This window comes from Phyllostomus discolor, chromosome 1 (assembly GCF_004126475.2).
Source record: "Phyllostomus discolor isolate MPI-MPIP mPhyDis1 chromosome 1, mPhyDis1.pri.v3, whole genome shotgun sequence".
In the NCBI taxonomy this organism is placed as follows: Eukaryota; Metazoa; Chordata; class Mammalia; order Chiroptera; family Phyllostomidae; genus Phyllostomus; species Phyllostomus discolor.
Genome location: NC_040903.2, coordinates 173739348 through 173759791, shown reverse-complemented (window position 1 = coordinate 173759791; position 20444 = coordinate 173739348). Strand labels below are relative to the sequence as shown.

General features: G+C 38.3%; 1 protein-coding gene across 3 annotated transcripts in view; it reads left to right on the top strand.

The window, feature by feature from the left end:
• CSNK1G1 (casein kinase 1 gamma 1) overlaps positions 1-20444 on the top strand; it is a 169605-nt gene that overhangs the window by 66287 nt on the left and 82874 nt on the right. For all 3 annotated transcript variants that reach the window (XM_036009090.1, XM_028505788.2, XM_028505791.2), the window contains exons 3-4: positions 6357-6397; positions 17648-17717. In XM_036009090.1, coding sequence (XP_035864983.1) covers positions 6357-6397; positions 17648-17717 — 111 coding nt within the window. The remainder of the gene's footprint in view (positions 1-6356; positions 6398-17647; positions 17718-20444) is intronic.

Sequence of the window (20444 nt, the reverse complement as noted above, 5' to 3'; positions counted from 1 at the left end):
GCTGTGGGGGGTAGGTAATGGCCTTAATGTTTGGGTGGACCCCTGGATTCCATACCAATCCAAAAATGTAATGTTAACTATAGTTAGTACATTTTGGTTTTCTGCAAATCTGTTTTTATCTCACTATTCATTTAACAAATAGTTAACAAATAGTTCTTAAATGTTTACCATCTTGCTAAACTTTGGAAATAACAAAATATATTTTCTGTCCTTAAGAATTTCACAGTGTAGTGATAGAGGGAAAGAAAAAAAACAAATTATAATACAAAGTGATAAGTATTATAATAGATTATGTAAAAACTACATTGGCAGAGAAGACCGATGAAGGTTTCAGAGATATGGAGAGTAGGACAGGACTTCCCACTGGTTTGGCACAAGGAAGAATGGCTGTCTGGCAACAGGAGGACACACAAACATTAGATGTTGTGAAATTGCTTAGCGTATTATTAGAGCAGCAACTAGTTATACATGACTGGGTAAGGGGGTGTGAAGTGAAGAAAAAGTAATAGATGAAGCTATTTGGCAGGTTGGGACCAGATTGTGAGGTGTTTGCAAGGTATTAAAGCATTTGGACTTTATCCTATAGGCAGTGGAGTAGAATCATCAGGATTTTACAACAGATGAGGGATATGATCTGGTTTGTATTCTAGAAAGATAATTCAGGTAGTGATAAGATTAGATCAGATAGGAAAGAGATTGCCATCTTGTGGATTTTGCTCTAGCACTTGCAGTACTTTATTAAATCTTCATAGTCTCAACTCCTTTTACTGTGTACGGCATATAATGGTCACTTAAGAATGTTTGTTTGCCTTTATAGTTCAGGTCAGAAATGGCCAGGCCTGTCTTAGTTCTTAGCTCTGAAAATGACAGTGAGATGGAGAGGAAGGAATGAATTAGGGAGGACTTTCAGAAGTAGGCTATAGGCGTGATTTGAGGGAAGGGGTCAAAGGTGACTGAGTTTGTCAGCTTGGGGAGACCAAGTGACCAAGTAAACATTTAGAGTGTGGTGGGGAAATCAGGTAGAGTTTGTGAATATATTAACTTTGAGGAACGTGCTGCAGCATATGTATATACAGAAATGTGAATCTGCGACTTAGAAAAATTTAGGCTTGAGAATAGGAATTAAGAATTCATCACCATGTAGGTGTTAATAAACATGCAATCCTGGACGATGAGATGATGCTGAACTTGGATGAGTGGGAGAAAGAGGGTGCATTTAAGGGATGGTAGAAGAGAAAGAGCCTGAAGACTAGAGAAGTTGAAAAGTAAAAAGAGTTTCTAGGGATGTGAGGTGTTAAGTAAGCAAAGCCTTGTGCCCTAAGGCTTAAGCAGGAGAGAACTAGCTAATTGTTGTCTTTGGTCTTTCACTTCTATTTATTTCTGAGGTGCTTCTTTTATCCTCCTCCCTTTGTTCTTTTTTTTTATGAGTACATGTATTTTGTAATCAGAAAAAAAGCAATAAACAAAAACAAAAAATATCCTTTATAAAAATTTTCTTTGAAAATAACTATGTTCTTAGTTCTTAGCTCTGAAAATCACAATGAGATGGAGAGGAAGCAATGAATGAGGGAGGAATTTCAGAAGTACACTATAGATGTGATTTGAGGGAAGGGGTCAAATGTAACCATGTTATTTTTTTTAATTTTTCAAATTCTACTTTAGAAGTATCTTCAAAGACATACAAATCTTTTCTGTTTTTTAATGTTATAAACAATATTATACTGAACATACTTGTAGTACATTTCTGTAGTCCAAACTTGGCTATTTTTTCCTGGGACAAATTCTGGACGACTACTCTCTGAGTCAAAGGGTATACACATCTGCAGTTTTGTCTCACATTGTCAACTAGCCCCGCAGAAAGATGGTTTCCATTCTCTTGTGTGTGCACATTTCTTTGGTGGTTTCCCTACTCCTTCAGAAACCCTGAACATTATCAAGAATCTTTTCATCTGTGTCAGTCAGATGCGGAAAATGGTACCTTACTAGATGTGTATTAGTTCGTGGGGGAAGGTAAACATTTTTACACATCTATTTCTATTTCTTCTAAGAGTTGCTTCTTGGTGGCCTTTGTGTATTTTTTAATGGAAAGATTATTTCTACTCTTACCTGTGTATATTGCCTCAATAGAAAGAAATTTTAAATATTTGAGAAAGGAAGATTGATGAAGATTGGTCATGGATGAAAGGTAGGAGAACACCAAGAACTGGAAACAGACCTGCAGGTTGTTTTTTATTAATCGAGAAACATGGGGAATATCTTGAGGATTTGCTTTTTAAGTTTCGATTCTTCTGCTGAATCAGGCCTAGAAAGAATCATGTAAGCATCAAGATACCAATGATTCTGTTCCTCCAGAATTAAGAAAATGTATATCCCTAGTCTACAAATAATGGCTTGTTTTCCTTCTTAGTTGCAAGAATAAGTACATTTCTTTCACATCAGATAGCTATGTACCTATGTTTATTAATTTTCATATTATCCTTGTGAAATAGGATATTGCTAGAGAATGTTTTTACTTGGAAACAAGCAAATGGAGGCACCAAGAATTGACTCTTTCACTCTTTTTCCCTGTTTGGTATCTGGTGAAATATGCATAGAAGGGTGTTTCTGACAAAGGTAGATTGGCTAAGGATAGCAGTTTGTCCTGTGACACAATCCTCCCTGGCTTCTAAAATAAGACACTAACTTTGTGACTAAAGTAGGGTGTACATGACAGCTTCTCTGCAAAGTGTTCTTACCTGAATTACTTAACTATCACTAATGAACTTAAATTGGAACTTATAACGTCAGCCTCTGCAGTCAGTTCTGTTTTGGGCAGCTGCAATCATTAACAGTTTACAGGCGCATATTCTCTAAAGCAGTTGGTTTCCATCGTGTTCCGCAAAGTCTCAAGGAGCCCCCATTTCCCACCACAAGAGACTGGGAAAGGAAAAGTGAGCAAGCAGGACTCCCTCTTTCTTTGCTACTAACATATTACGTTTTAATAAGATTTTGTTTGAAAGATGTGGTTCTGCTACATTAAAAAAATTGAAAATTGTTCATTTGAAAGGATGGAGGCCTAAGATACAACAGGAGGTTTAAAAGTGTTCTCTTGTTGAAAATGAAGTCATTGTAATATAAAATGTTACTTTTTTATTCATAGTTTTCTTAGGAAATTTTAGCATTTTGAATAAATGGAGCTGTCTGTATTAGCCAAGACCCAAGCCAACCAAAGAAACAGAAAAACTGATATGTTGTGCTTTTATGACCTTGTTAAGATTTTTTAATAAATTTGCAAATTTTTAGGATCTGTGGATGGAACGAACTAAAACAAGTGAGGGTCCTAGAGTCAGATTGGCTTTTCCAAGTTTCATTATCCTTGCTGTTAACTGCTAACCATTTGGACAATGTTTCTGTATAGTATACTAATATACTAGTAGAATGAACATAATATAAATGAGAAAGATCTCTGGCTTTTTCTTTAAAGTTGTAGTGCCCCTAATCATACTGCCCACTTAAAGAGATGCTCCCTGGCTAGTGGAGGTAATAGGCTAGTCTGTCCTCTTTGCCCTAAATAGACATAGTAGCCAGTCTTGAGTTACAGAAAAGTGGTTTCTTGTTTTAACTACTAATTACCTTAAGGTGTTTACTGGATTTTGTTTTTCACACGTTCTAGGTAGTAATTTATCAATGTACTGCTTTCACTTTAGGGCAAGAAAGTGTTCACAGCTGGGGATCTAACTAAAACTGAGAACCTGAGACTCTATGTTCCTTTATCAATGTGACTGAGAGTTGAGACCTGCTAGTTCTTTGAAATAATGCTGTGTCTGATGAAGCTTATGGTAACGCTGTCTCTGTAGGTGTCTTACTGAAACAGGAAGTCTTCATGCAGCGGGTTTTACTGGCAGCATCACATGCAGGACTGCTGCTTCAAATGGGCTGGGTTTAGATGTAAAGCTCCAAAGCTACTATCTAATGCAGTTAGTTGTTTTTGGTTTTTTCCCATTAATAGCCAGGAAGTGAGCTTGGGAAGCATTGTGGATTTTATGTAACAAGACACTAAAAGCTTGAGTGCTTGGGATTATGCGATCTTATCAAGGGTATTTTTCTATACATTAAACTCCCTGCTTTTCTCACAGTTACTATATATATCATATATCAATATATATTCATATATATCAATATTTATCTGAAATAGTCATTCATTTAAATGGGCAGGATTTTAAGATGTAGTTAAATTCTTCCAGAGCAAATTAAAAAAATTTATGTATTGGTTTTCGGGGGGCGGGGGTGGGGAGGAAAAGATCAATTTGTTCCTCCACTTGTTTATGAATTCATTGGTTGGTCCTTGTATGTGCCTTGATTGGGGATTGAACCCACTACCTTGGTGTATCGAGACAATGCTCTAACCAGCTGAGCTACTTGGCCAGGGCATCTTCCAGAGCAAAATTTTTGTGTACTGTCTATCACTGAGGATAGCAATTGAGTAATTGTCTAACTTCCCACTTGGAAAGATTTTGTGTCTGCCTGTTCTGTTTTAATGTGATGCCCCCTGGCAAAGGAGTTTATTGTAGTAATGCATAGCTGAAGAGAATTATCTAGTTACTTCCAGTGCTTCTTAGGTGTAAAGATAATTACTTTCCAAGAGGGTGACGTGTGTTCAGTTCTTTTGGTGCCCCACCAGAAAATATGCAAATACAAGCAAGCCACCATTTTATGAAACATAAGTCATCATCATGTTTGGTGTTACTCAGACTGTCTCATTTATTTATTTCTGTGATTGTATTCTTTTAAGCAGATATGAAAACTGAAGATGAGGGATATTTCTCAATTTGTCTATTATTTTTAGGTTTAGTGAGGACTTGGAGGAAGGCATCATGGTAGAGTGGAATGATCATTGTCTGCTCTCTGGTTCTCTCTTGTTCTGCACTGACTGAGCCTTATTTTTGACTCTTCTCTTTTCCTCATCCCTCATGTTAACATGTAATCCAACAGTGGCTAGATTTTTCATAAAATTACCTTGATTATAAATCCTACTTTTAAGTCATTCTCTTCCAGAAACTATTGTCTCATACCTACAATGATAATAAAAGTAATAAAAATTAGATTTATCCAGCACCTTGCAGTTTATGAAGGACTTTGATGTATTCTAACTCATGTAATCTTCATAATCACACTTTATGTGGTAGCTGTTAATCTTTAAATGTTCTGCTATAAAAACTTGCTATTTATCTTACTTCTAGGTGTCCTCTCTTTTATCTTACACATTGGGACCAAAATTTGTATTTAAAAAAAATACAACTTTCACCATTATGCTTTTTCTCTTAGCACAAGACCTTTGGTGGTTTCACAGCAAGGTGAATAATGGAGTTGAAACTCCTACGTTTGCATTTAGGATTACCCATAATCTGATTCTAAACTAGTCTTCTTCATCTTTTTTTTAAGATTTTATTTATTTTAGAGAGGGGGCAAGGGAAGGAGAAAGAGGAGGAGAAACATCAACATGTGGTTGCCTCTCGCACACCCCCTACTGGGGACCTGGCCCGCAACCCAGGTCCCCAGTAGGGGACCTAGATGTGCCCTAGAATGAGAATCAAACAGGTGTCCCTTTGGTTCACAGGCCAGCACTCAATCCACTGGGCCACAGCAGCCAGGGCTAAACTAGCCTTCTTATTTTATTGCCCTAGATCTTTCTCAGAAGAACCTTCTCTATATATCAAGTCAACTTGGTTCTCCCTAGCAAACATGTTACCACTTGTATATCAGATACTACAGGGGTCCCCAACCTAGGAAACAGGCTGCTGGCGAAGCTCACTGGAGCTTCACCTTTCTGTTTCCTTCCCCAAACCTCCATAGCCAGTGAGGGAGCTAAGCTCACCTGAGCTCTGCCTGCCGCCCCCCCCCCCCCCCCAGTCTTCCAGGAAACTGGTCCCTGGTGCAAGAAAGGTTGGGGACTGCTGAGGTGTTGTGTTTGTGGCTAGGCACAAAAAGATGATTTCGGTATCCCCATTTGTCAGTGAGTTTGAAAAGCGAGGGTTTGTGCTTATTGTGTCAAGAGTTAAACATCTCTGTATCTTTGAAATTCTGGCTTTTTTTCTTGGCCTCATGGTTTAATGTTTGGAAATGTTAAATAACAAAACCTGTATATATGAGAGAGAGAGTTCTTTTTTAAAAAAATTCCATATCTAATGTAAATTTTCAAACACTCAAGCTGTTTTTGTTTTTGTCCTACTGGGTCTCATCATCTCTGTTTAGCTTTTTACTTTCAAATCATATTTCATATATGGGAATGTGACCTTTCTCATGACCTGTAAACTATGATTTTGCTTTGCATTTTCCAGAATAAATGTCACTAAAACATACATTTGCTTTTCCCCTAGGTAAAAATCTCTACACCAATGAATATGTAGCTATCAAACTGGTGAGTAGAATCTATGTTTGTGCTAAGTATATGCTAATGCTCTCACCTCCTTCCATCTTTCTTTTTACAGGAAATAGTTGTGAACATTTACAAAATACTAACGTCAATTTTTTCGCTTGCATATGATCCCACGGTCATTTTTCTTCAACAGTACACAGTGTTTGCAATCATGAATCACTGTATACATTAAATGATGCTAACTATAATGTTAGCCATGATGACACAAAAATAGTTAATAAAAAACAGCCAGAAGGAAAAAAATCACTGGGAAAACTAGTAATTTTGGTGAACTTTGTAACTTTACAGTGCTACTTTGAAAGATAAAATCATTTGAAAATTTTACCATTTTTTAATATGATTGATTTTTTAAAGGGTTTCACTTATTTATTTTTAGGGAAGTGGGGAGAAAGAAAGGGAGAGAAACATCAATGTGAGAGAGAAAAATCAATCAGTTACCTCTTGGATGCACCCCAGCTGGGGGCCAAACCGGCAACCCAGGCATGTGCCCTGACCAGGAATTGAACTGACGACCTATCACTGTTCGGGACAGTGCCAGACTAACTGAACCACACTGGTTAAGGAGGCTGATTCATTTTTAAAATATAAGATATTATATTAATATATTTAGTACAGAAACAAATTTAATCATCTAACCATTGTCATAAAAAGCTGCCAAACATGAAAAATACATCATGGGATCAAACTTGAAGCTGAGTTTAATTGGTTTTATCAGTCCTAATCTTATGAATAACTAACTAGTCATTGAAATAGCATCCTATTAAAAAAGAATAATTATATTATTTTTAAGGATTAACAATTTTAGAAGAAAAAGTTCTTATCTTTAAGGTTGATATAAAACCATCTCTAGTTATATGAAATGTTTCATATGACTAGTTTCTATGAAATTGTATAAATGTTTGTCTTCCCACTAAATGCTAGTAAGTTTCCTAGGGTTTTCAGGTAGTTCTGGGCAGTTTTGGGCTTTACTATTTCTTGTGACAATTAAATGCTGTTCTTTTCTCATGAGTTTCACCTACTACATCCACACCTGCTCTGTGGTTGGTCCCTTCCTCTCATTCCTCTCATTTGTCGGTTTGTGGAGGGGTTAGAGTTGTCTTGTGAACAACTGACAGTTATCAGATTGGTTTCTCTACAAAGAGGTGAGCAAAGAGCAGGGCTTAAAGCAGGTAGCTGCTAGGGAACCAAGTGTTTTGTTTGTTCTCTTGGAACTCTTGTTGAAGAAATGGGAGTGAGAAGAGGTAATGAATGTAACAATGCATGCCAAATGTTTTCTCAGATTGACTCTCAAAAGGATTAACCATTTAAAAAACTTTATACAGATTTGGTTATTTTGTAAACATGTCCCTCTAGTTCATCTGCTCTTTTACTTTTTCTGTTTTATTACTTTGGTAAGTTGTAATAATTTTGATGCTATAGGAATAGTAACAGGAATAAGCAGCCCCTAAAAGACTTTAAAATATTGCCTCAATACTGTGTGTTCGTTATTTTTTCTTTATTTATCAAGCTGTCTTTTGAGTCTTTCTGTTAGGGACAGTTCTTTCTATCTAGATTTCTCTTTCCAGATTCATACTAGTCAACCTATTTAGATAAAACTTACATAATGTATTGTTGCCATGACGGATGATTGCATTTTACTTTTAAATTTTATTAAATCTTTGTTCTAATAGACTTTATGTTATCTGGTATGTTATATCTTAGTACCTCATTTTTCTTTCAAACAAATCTTAAATAAAGGCTTTTTAGAGGACAACAATCTTGTCTATAGGTCTCCTCTCTTGCTGGTGGTCTGTATTCTTTGTGGGTGATATAAGGGCAGTAATTGAGCCCTTTTCATTGTAACAGCAAAATTGACCTTAAGTGTTAACAGTCCTACAAGGTAACCAGCTGCTGTTGGTTTAGGATTTCAGGCAGGCATGTGTATTCCAGAATAACTGTGATTCTGACAATAGCCTTCTGTCTGAGGAAATGTGTAATCAGCATCTGGCAGAGAAATAAAATGAAGCCCTGCTGGTACTGTTTCAGTTCTACTATGTTTGGATCTTCATTGTGGGCTGTTATTTCTTGGATATCTAGGAACCTATTTTTTAAAATCATATACAATGTAGATTCTGGGGGACTTTCAGTCAGGATAGAGGTATAGGTAAACACGGGTCACGCCTTCACACAACAACAACAAAATTAAATTAATCTATAGAACAACCATCACTCAGAACCATCAGAATTGAGTTGAATGAAAGTCTGACAACTACAGAATTAAAGTAAGCACATCCATCCAGGCTGGTAGGAGGGGCAGAGACGTGAAACTAGCTGGCCGTACACCCTTGTGTGGTGGATAAATATTCAGGAGGGGTATCTCAGGAATGAAGAGTCCCAGCCCCACACCAGGCCCCCCAGCCCAGGGTTCCAGTGCCAGGAAGACAAATCCCTGTAACTTCTGGGTATTAAAACCAATGTGGATTAAGTCAAGGAGAGAAAACTTCTGGATTCCCAAGCAGTTCCTGTTAAAGACCCATGCACAGATTTATTCAGACTCACTCACTCTCAGCTCCAGCACCAGGGTAGTACCTTGAAAGGTATTAGTGGCACACAGGGAGGAACCAAGGCATCTAGCATCAGGGTGAGAGCTGGGGGACAACATTCTTCCAGACAGAACAGCTGGCAGGGGCCATTGTTTCTTTTCTGAACCTGAACAGAGCCACAGAGCTGGCAGGAGACCGCCATATTTGAGATTCCATCAACCCAGTTCACATGTTTTGGTAGCTCTGGCATTTCCCTGACGCAATGTCCAACCCAGCTTATGGGGCCCACCCAAGTTCTTAACAGTGGTTTTCTACATGAATAGCTGGTTTGGGCTCATCCTTCACATCTTCTTAAGTCTTCTCAAACAAGCAACAGCTGGCTTCATTGAGCCTGCAGCCCCTGTACCTCTTGCTAAGTGGCACCAGGCTAGGTTCACAGCTTGTCTTCACCTGGCAACCTCCAGGGCCAGCACAAGGAGCAGCCACCTGCAGATTACTTTGTAGCTAGCTCATCCTGGGTGGCCCCAGGCAGAACACAGGTGGTAGCTGACCTTGGCTTGTAGCACCCAGGAAACCCCAGAGCCTGTACACCTAGTGGACAGCTACAGATAATGTTGGAAACGCCATCATTCTGCCCCTACACAGCTGGTCATCCACAGAGGGAGGAGGTTGGTGGTCAGTGGTCACAGCCAGTCCTTGCAGCTGACTGCTGGGTAAATCCCTCCCACTGATCTGCCAACAGCAGCCAAGGCTCACTATAAGAGGAGAATGTACTCACACCACATGGAGGGTAAACCTTGAGTACTCAGCTTGGGTAAAAGGGGAGGCTGTACCCTACAGGGCACTTACTACATTAGGCCACACTACCAAGACAGGAGTCATACCAGCTCTACCTAATACATAGAAACAAACACAGGGAGGCTGCCAAACAAAGAGACAAAGAAACATGGCCCAAATGAAAGAACAGATTAAAACTCCAGGGAAAAAAAAATAAACAAAATGGAATAAGCAATCTGTCAGAAGCAGAGTTCAAAACATTGGTTATAGCAATGCTCAAGGAACTTAATGAAGACCTCAACAGCATAAAAAAGATTCGGTCAGAAATGAGGGATACACTAATTGAAATAAAGAACAATTTATAAGGAATCAACAATAGAGTGGATGAAGCCAAGAATCAAATCAGTGATTTGGAACATAAGCAACCAAAAACAAGCAATCAGAACAAGAAGAAGAAAAAAGAATCCCCCAAAATGAGGACCGTATAAGCAGCCTTTGGGACAACTTCAAGTTTTCCAACATTTATGTCATAGGGGTGCCAGAAGGAGAAGGGAAAGAGCCAGAAATTGGAAATCTATTTGAAAAAATAATGAAAGAAAACTTCCCTAAATTGATGAAGGAAATAGACATGCAAATCAAGGAAGCAGAAAGTCCCCAAAAGATGGATGCAAACAGGTCCACTCCAAGAACTACCATACTAAAATGCCAAAGGTTAAAGATAAATAATTTTAAAGCAGCAAGAGAGTTAGTTAATTACAGGGGAGTTCCCATAGACCTTCAGCTGATTTCTCAAAGGAATCTGCAGGCTAGAAGGGATTGGCAAGAAATATTCAAAGTCATGAAAAGCAGGGACCTAAAGCCAAAATTGTTCTACTCAGCAAAGCTATCATTTAGAATGGAAGGGCAGGTAATAAGTTTCCCAGACAAGACAAAACTAAAGGAGTTCATCATCACCAAACCATTATTACATGAAATGTTAAAGTGACTTATTGAAGAAAAAGATCAAAACTATGAACAATAAAATGGCAAAAACATATCTATCAACAACTGAATCTAAAAAACAAACTAAGCAGCCCTGGCTGGTGTGGCTCAGTGGATTGAGTGCCAGCCTGCGAACCAAAGGGTGGCCAGTTTGATTACCAGTCAAGGCACATGCCTGGGTTGTGGGGCAGGTCCCTGGTTGGGGGTGCATGAGAGGCAACCACACATTGAGTTTCTCTCACTCTTTCTCCCTCCTTTCCCCTCTCTCTAAAAATGAATAAATAAAATCTTAAAAAAAGAGAGAGAGAAGAACAGAGACAAAATCATGGATATGGAGAGCAATGATGGTTGCTAGGTAGGAGGGGGGATTTGAGGGAATAGGTAAAGAGCTGAATGGATTAAGAAGTACAAGTAGGGATATAGCCAAGGGGATATAAAGCACAGTATAGGAAATGGAATAGCCAAAGAATTTATACTCAATGACCCATGGACATGAACAAACATATGGGGATTGCCTTAGAAAGTAGGGGTTACTGAGTGGAAGGGGGCAAAGAGGGAAAATTGGGGCAATTGTAATAGCATAATCAATAAAATCTAATTTTTTAAAAATCATATATAGTTTAAAACAAAGTTGTGCAATGAGTCCCTCCTCCATCCTCATTGATATTTCTGGTTTGTTCGATTTATTTATTATTTTAAAAAAATCTTTTAAAAAATATTTTATTTATTATTTTTAGAGAGGGAAGGGAGGGAGAAAGGGAGAGAGAGAGAACCATCAATGTGTGGTTGCTGGGGGCCATGGTCTGCAACCAGGTATGTGGCCTGACTGGGAATCAAACCTGCGACACTTTGGTTCGCAGTCCACGCTCAATCCACTGAGTTATGCCAGCCAGGGCTGGTTTTATTTATGTATGTATGTATGTATATGTAATAGGTTTGTGATCTTTTTTTTTTTTTTAAGATTTTATTTATTTATTTATTTATTTTTTAGAGAGGGAAAGGAGGGAGAGAGAGAGAAACATCAATGTGTGGTTGCTGGGGGTCATGGCCTGCAACCCATGTATGTACCCTGACTGGGAATTGAACCTGCAGCACTTCGGTTCGTAGCCCGTGCTCAATCCACTGAGCTACACCAGCCAGGGTTGGTTTTATTTTTTAACAGTTTTTCTAACAATTGTAAAAAAGAAAAATCTCTCCACACTGCTAATCTTACTGCCTTCCATGAGCTGTAGGCTGATTGTTTCCAATGTTCTTTATTCATAGTGCTCCCAGAAGAGCACCTTGAAGCTCCAACTGACTGAGCAGGCTAGAACCATGTGCTGAAGGGGTTGACTGAAGGATGTAAGTCCTTCTGTTTGCCAATAGAAGCCCCTCATTTTTGAGCATACATGATTGTATTTCCACTTTCAGCTGTATAACTCTAAAGAGGTTTTGCTTTTTTATCTGTTAAGTCAATTACCCAAAATTGGATTGAATATTTCTTATAAAGATTTCCAGTATACAGTTTTGAAAGTATTATGTTCGATGAAGGATCTGTTGTTCCTTGTGGTTTGTCAGAACCCAAAGACTTTTTCATCAGAAAGAACACTTTGTATTTTAGTAGTTAGATCAACCTCTGTCTGGTTCCATATTAATTTGTCGTTATGTTTGTTTTGATTCCACGTGAATGATTTGAGATCTTGCAAACAAATTCTATAATTGCTGGCTTTGACAATGGTATGATGGGAGATCTAAAACCAAAAGGAGACTTGAGAGTGATTCTTCTCTATCTGAAGAGCTAAATGAATAAGGAACTGACTCTACAGGATAACTAATGTTATATATTTTTCTTCTAACTACAAGAATCTTGAGAAACTTGAAGTCCAACTCTAATGATCGTTGATTTTACAATCAAATAAGGGAATGAGTTCTTCAGCATTCCTTGGGGATATAATATAGCTGGTTCTTGAATAACATTTTGTTCAGTGTTGTTTTATTAGGGCAACTCATCAGTGCTCTAGGAACTCCTTTTTACACCACTTAGCCTGTTGCATAGAATTGGTTTCATTATACATTGTTTTGCCACAGTTCTAAGACTCTACTAACAACATTAAGTGAGGACCTACTGTGTTCCAGTCTGCATGAATTGATTAGATAAAACTTTCTAAGAAGCAACAGGATAGACTAGATAACTTCAAGAAAACTTCCGAATTCTGTGACTTAATGTTTTCTGTATTTTAAGAAGAGTGCAGAAAATTTCAAGTAGGTTCAGAAAGAGTTGTCAGAGATGATCAAAAAGCTAAAAAAAACAGGACCTCTGAGGATAGGTTAAGGGAGTTGAAATTACTTTGCCTGAATAAAGGAAGTCTAAGAAATGATTGAATAGTTTTGTTATTTGAAGATTATTGAGGAGCTATTTCATCTGTTTTAGAGGACATAAAAGAGAGAGTCTTAAATTTCAGTGGTAGAAATTTAAATTACATACAAAGACCTTCCCTGCTGTGAAACTCACTTAACACCAGTACAAATTATCAAGGGAAGCTGTGGAATCTCCTTCCTTTGAGTCTGCCTAAAAAGTAGGATAAGTAATGCCCTAGCTAGTGTGGCTCAGTTGGTTGGAACTTCATTGCGTAAACCGAAGAGTCGCTGGTTTGCCTAGGTTGTAGGTTCGGTTCCTGTCAGCGCATGCAAGAGGCAACCGCTCAATGAAGTTTTTCTTTCTCACCAATATTTGTTTCCCCCTCTCTCTACCCTCCTTCATTTCTCTGTGAAATCAGTGAGCATGTCCTCAGGTGCGGATTTTTTTTTTCTTTTCCTTTAAATATATTTTATTGATTATGCTATTACAGTTGTCCCATTTCTCCCCTTCACTCCCCTCTACCCTGCACTCCCTCTCCCACCCACTTTCCCCCCCTTTAGTTCATGTCCATGTGTCATACTTATAAGTTCCTCAGCTTCTATATTTCTCATACTATTCTTACCCTCCCCCTATCTATTTCCTACCTATACAATCTATGCTACTTATTCTCTGTACCTTTTCCCCCTCTCTCCTCCTCCCACTCCCCTGTTGCTAACACTCCATGTGATCTCCATGTCTGTGGTTCTGTTCCTGTTCTAGTTGTTTGCTTAGTTTCTTTTGGTTTTGCTTTAGGTGTGGTTGTTAATAATTGTGAGTTTGCTGTCCTTTTGCTATACACTTTTTTTTTTTAATCTTCTTTTCTTAGATAAGTCCCTTTAACATTTCATAAAATAAGGGCTTGGTGATGATGAACTCCTTTAACTTGACCTTACCTGAGAAGCACTTTATCTGCCCTTCCATTCTAAATGAAAGCTTTGCTGGATAGAGCAATCTGGGATGTGGGTCCTTGTCTTTCATGACTTGGAATACTTCTTTCCGGCCCCTTCTTGCCTGTAAGGTCTCTTTTGAGAAATCAGCTGACAGTCTGATGGGAACTCCTTTGTAGGTGACTGTCCCCTTATCTCTTGCTGCTTCTAGGATTCTCTCCTTCATTTTTACCTTGGCTGATGTAATTATGATGTGCCTTGGTGTGTTTCTTCTTGGGTCCAACTTCTTTGGGACTCTCCGAGCTTCCTGGACTTCCTGGAAGTCTATTTCCTTTGCCATAATGGGGAAGTCCTCCTTTATTATTTGTTCAAATATGTTTTCAATATGTTGCTCTTCCTCTTTCCCCTTCTGGTACCCCTATAATTCGGATGCTGGAATGTTTAAAGATGTCCTGGAGGTTCCTAAGCTTCTCCTCGTTTTTTTGAATTCTTATTTCTCCATTCTTTTCTGTTTGGTTGTTTCTTTCTTCCTTCTGGTCCACTCTACTGATTTGAGTCCCAGTTTCCTTCCCATCACTATTGGTTCCCTGTGCAATTTTCCTTCATTTCTTTATGGTAACCTGCATTTGTTCATGTAATTTGCTCCCAAAATCAACCAATTCTGTGAGCTTCCTGATCACCAGTGTTTTGAACTGTGCGTCTGATAGGTTAGCTATCTCTTGTCACTCAAAAGGATGAGTTCTGGGGCACTGATTTGTTCTTCTGTTTGAGCCATCTCTCTCTTTTCTTTCTTTTCTTTTTTTTTTTTGCTCTGGTCACTCCTGTTACAGTGAGGGGCGGAGCCTTAGGTGTTCACCCGGGCTGGGCACCCCAGTTGCTAGATTGTGACGTTGTATGTGGGGGCCGGGTCGAGAGGGAACAATGGTGGTAGCTCCGTTCTCCGTGGACCTCAGTCCCTTCCCTGGGATCCTGGGTTGCACACTCTGCCCTGCTCCACAGTCGCCGCCTCACTGGGTCCGCCAGCTGCCACTTGCGTACTCAGGGTCCACCCGCTGCGATCTTGTGTGCCCCAGATGTCTTATGCGCTCCCGGTTGCCTTATGCGCCCAATTCTCCATGTTCTCTGCACCGCGTCACACCGCACCACGACCCACAGGAGCCTCAACCCTTGCCCTGCTGCTTGTCTCCGCCCCTCCTACCGGTCTGGATAAACAGGTCTATTTCAACTTCTTGGCTGTCCGACTTCCATTCAGATAAATTTCTTCAGTTCTGGGTGTTATTCTGCCTCTAAATTGTTGTTGTTCCAGTCTTGGTTGTGCGTGGAGGTACAGTGCATCCACCTTTGCCTCCATCTTGCCGGAAGTCCTCAGGTGTGGATATAAAAAAAAAAGTATAAGTAACCATTTAACAGGGAAAAGGACAGTTTTTTTCAACAAATGGTGTTGGGAAAATTGGATATCTACATGCAGTGAAAGTGGACCATTACCTTATACCATATACAAAACTTAACTCAAAATGGATCAAACACCTAAACATAAGAGCTAAAACTATAAACCTCTTAGAAGAAAACTTAGGGGAAAACTTCATGACATTGGATATGATATGAAAAGTACAAGCAATGAATGATAGATAAGTTGGACTTACCAAAATTAAAAATGTTTGTTTTAAAGGACTGAACACAGTGAAAAGGCAGCTCATGAAATGGGAGAAAATATTTGAAAATCATATGTCTGACAAGGAGTTGACATTAAGAATTTGTCTTTTTAACCATTCTTAAGTATACAGTTTAGTGGTATTAAGTACATTCACATTGTAGAGCATCCATCTCCAGAACTTTCTCATCTTCCTCACCTGAAGCCCTGCACTCATTAAACACCAACTGCCCATTTTCTTTTGCCCCCAGCCCCTGGCAACCACTATTAAACCTCCTGTTTCTATGAATTTGACTGCTCTGTAAGTGGAATGCTGTAGCTTTTGTCCTTTCAAGACTGGTTTATTTCATTTGGCATAATGTCCTCAGGTTCATCCATGTTGTACCCTGTGCCAGAATATCCTTGTTATGGCTGAATAATATTCCATCTTATGTTTGCAATAAAATGTACCCACATTTTATTTATCCATTCCTTTGTTGATAGATACTTGGGTTGCTTCTATCTTTTGATTATTGTGCATGATGCCACTATGAACATGAGTGTACAGATATCATTTTGAGTCCTGATTTGTGTGTGTATAGATATCCAGAAGTGGGATTGCTGGATAATATGGTAATTCCATGTCTAATTTTTTGAGAAATTACCACAGTTTTCCAAACGAGCTGCACCATTTTCCATTCCCACCAGCAATGCACAAGGCTTTAAGTTTCTCCATATCCTTGCCAATAGTCATTTTTTGTGGTTTTGTTAACAAAACCATCCTACTGAGTATGCAGATGTATCTTTAAAGATGATGTTTGATTTTCATGTTACCTAGTTGTCTGGTATACTGTCAATTCAAAATTATTAACCAGCCAATTCTTGAAGTTTGGTATACAGCCTAGTGTGGGAGTTCAGCTATTTATCTCTGGGGTCTTTAGAAAATTCTGTATTTGAAAACTTGAACACCATATCAATTAAAGTTACACATTAATTGCATTTGTAATGTAATTCTCTTAAATGTAAAACTGTACATAAAAATTTTCCTATAGCATTATTCATAATACAGAAAACTGAAAGCAATCCAAGTGTCCAAAAATTGTGTGTGTGTACATACATACGTGTGCAGGATTCCTATAGTCATTAAAATAATATATAGCTTTACTCACTGCTGTGGAAATGGAAAAATGTCATTCTCACATTGTCAAATTTCAAGGCACATTACAGAACAGCAAGTACAGCATGATCTCATTTATTTAAAATATATTTTTAATCTATTTATATACATGAATATTTGAAAGAACATTCACCAAAATGTTAATAGTCTCTGTAAAATGATAGGAACTCAGATTATTTTTAGCTTCTTCCTGATTTTTTGTGTATTTGAAATTTCTTCCTGAGCACATAGCATTTTTCTAAAAACAATAAAGCTGTTTATCACCCCAAATTCATAATAAAACAAGCAGGAAATACATGCTGTAGTTAATTTAAAGCTTTGGCATCCGGTTTCCTAAAATACATTTCAGGAGAACACTTAATGAGGAGGGGAGCTATCCTTGAATGGTGGCTCATACAGAGTACTTTTACTTAAATATCTGTGGAAAGGATTGTATGTAGTTTAGATTCATCTTCCCCCTTGCTTTGATTTCACAGAGAAATTGTGGTAAGAAAGTGCTATTGTGTATGGATATTATCTCTAAAATATTAAGTGGTCTTATGGGTGAAAAAGGTTGAAGGGATTAAGAAGTACAAATTGGTAGTTACAGAACAGTCGGCAGAATGTAAAGTCAGTAATATTGTAATACTAGTTATTATAGATGGGTATGAGATATATTGGGATGATCACTTAGTTATATAATGTCTAATCACTGGTGTGTACACCTGAAACTAATATGTTGTATATCAACTGTAATTGAAAAATAAAAAATTATTTCAAGTCAAAAGCAGAAAAGTACAAAAAAATATTAAGAGGTCTTAGTCTGGTTTATGCTGAAAACCTAGGAACAGAAAAATTCTACTTGTCTGATTCTGATCACAGTATCTCTCTTTGGATTTCAGGAACCAATAAAATCACGTGCTCCACAGCTTCATTTAGAGTACAGGTTTTATAAGCAGCTTGGCAGTGCAGGTAAGTCAAGTCTGTTTTCTCTGTTTACAAACATGCAGCTTACTGGAAGCCCTAAAGTATGCACATTTTCTTTACTTCACTCTTTTATCAGACTGTATATCTCCTCTACTTGCTATATAGGAAAATAAACACAGTCAACTGAAAAGCTACTTCCTCTTTGGCTCCTGGAAGAGCAGTTGAGTTGATTGGGGATCTGTGATGCTCTTACTGTACCTATCAACCAACCTTTGAATGCTTTCCCCCACCTGAAACATGCATAGTACGGGGTTTTGCTTTTTGGTAGTTTATTCATTCTCTTTGTTTTTCTTTATGTATACCGAAAGAAAGGATGAGTGCTAATTTGTAAGCTACATTTTACCACACTGAGACTATATTGTCTGTTTTAAAGACATACTGTAAAATACACGTTCTGACATGCCATAACACTGTCATTTTATCCATTGTTCTCATTCATTTAGAAGACCTTTTTATATAATAGTAATGACCTATGGCCTTTGAGGATTTTAAAATTTAGTTTATAATTTTAAAAACATGCCTCTTCATTCATTTTGTTTTGTTTTGTGTTTACTTAAAAGCTTTAATTTTTTGAAATATCTTACTGGCTTCCAGAAAAATATCTTAACTAAGCTTACCAACCTTAAGGAAGTTGTACCTATAGCATATCTCTCACAGAAGATGAAAACTGTAAGTGCTAGTTTCATTATTTGACATTGGTAGACATTCCTCTGCTTTATGATTTCTTCAGTGTGACAGTTTTATGTGATTGACTGAAACGTGGTTTCTTCTTCAGATATCACTATTGAAGATACTGTTGAAGGAATTTGAGTTTCACTTCTTTAGAATATATAGAATTATATAAGAGCTACTTGGCGTTATTAAAGTTGTCCTGTACTCTGACCATGGCAGTAATCAGCCATAGTCATAACCTAGGTTGGCCAGGATGAGCATTTGTCTTTCATTGAACCTCACAGGAGTTCTCGCTCACAGTACCCTCTTAGTATATACTATTTGTTCAATGATGGTATCCTTAAATGTGGAGTGTGCCTGAGTTAGGATTTAACAGTGGCAACTGAGTGCATAGGACCTATGGGACATATGTATAACTTGAGGCTTGACTTCCCATAACTTTAAGGTTGGCTGTTATGTGTTTCCTAATTTTATAAATTTCATGGTGATAATCATGACAACTCATTTATGGTAAACATGTTGATACACATCTCACAAATTTAAGGCACAGGTAAAAATATGCTAGATCCAGCCCAACTTAGAAGTTTGAGTGGGTCTAAGAAAAGCGACCAGGCCAGTTCCCAGAATGTCCTCTCTAGGCCCTTCCAAATTGTTCCACCAGATCAGGCCAGTGTTCCCTTTTCACTGTGGAACCCCAACATCCCATGAACCTGTTAACATAGGAATAGCTTCTGTGCCACTGTGTTCATACTGTCCCCAAATATAGGAGAACATACAGATTCTTGACATTTTGACATTCTGCATGCATGGAAAACATTATTAAATAAGATCATTGGAGGAAAGTGGACTTAAAAAGTTGCCTTTCCCTTAAGGCAGCAAGGAAAAACTGCAACCTCTGAGACCAGAACATCTATTGCGATCAGTGGGCATAGGGGGCTGCTTTTGTAGTGGTCAGGCCAGCTGTTGGCTCATAGTCAGGTGGGCTGGCCACCTTTGGCTGCCCTCCCAGTATCTCTTCTGACAATCATCTAAAAGTCACAAAGCCTTTTACATGAAGTTCAGTGGCTATTCCTAACATCCTAACATCTTGTCTGCTTTTTGTGATGGTTCACTGTTCTTAGAGTAGCTGTGATGAGTGTCACCTTCTTGATATTCTTGCCTGCAGCTAACAAGATAGCCGCAGGCTTTTCCAAGGTAGGAAGAGCTTTAGAGATCTGTTATAAATTTCCACCCAGTGTAAGAATTGTATCTTAACAATTGGTCATCCATCTCTGCTCGACTATTCCTAGCCACAGAATTTATTGATCTGTAAGGTAATTCAGTGTTGGAAATGTGAAGGCATTGGAATTCTGGCCAAAGTTTGCCCTTCTTTATTTTCATGGAGCACTGTTGAGCCCTTGGTTACCAGCTCTGAGGCATTTGTCACAATTGTTATATGCTGCCCCCTCTACCACCCCTCTCCAAGTCTTGTTTTTAAGCCATGTGCCTTCAATTCATTGTCTTTTTGTATAACATGATTTACAGATACTTCACCATCATTGCTAGCAAGCATTTACTTATGCACGACACACTCAGTCCAAGTTTTGTGACGTTCCCCTTCATCTTCGTAAAACAGCACCAAACTCTGGATACGGAGAGAGTGGGATTATTATCCTCCTTAATCTGGACACAATGTTTCTTTTAATTTAGAGTAGCTATTTTAACAGCCAGTTCACATAGTTGGTTTTATGATTTTATGGAGTTTTACTCAGCTGAAACCTTTACATATTTTTCATATAAGCTGCCATCAAGGCTTTTTGCATTTTGTGGTTATATAATGATTTTGAGCACCTAAACCTCTTAGATGCCATGTTATTTTATCCCATTATTACTAATACTGGGATATTTTTCAGTCCTGATTCTGTTTTTAAAAGGCTGGTTTCAATTGTGATTGCATACCCTTCTGCCCATAAGACTGTATGGTCCTTAAGAACAAAGCTTGTGCCTTCACCCCTGTGTTCCCGTTGTAGAGGCCCAGCATAGTTCTTTCACATAGTAGGC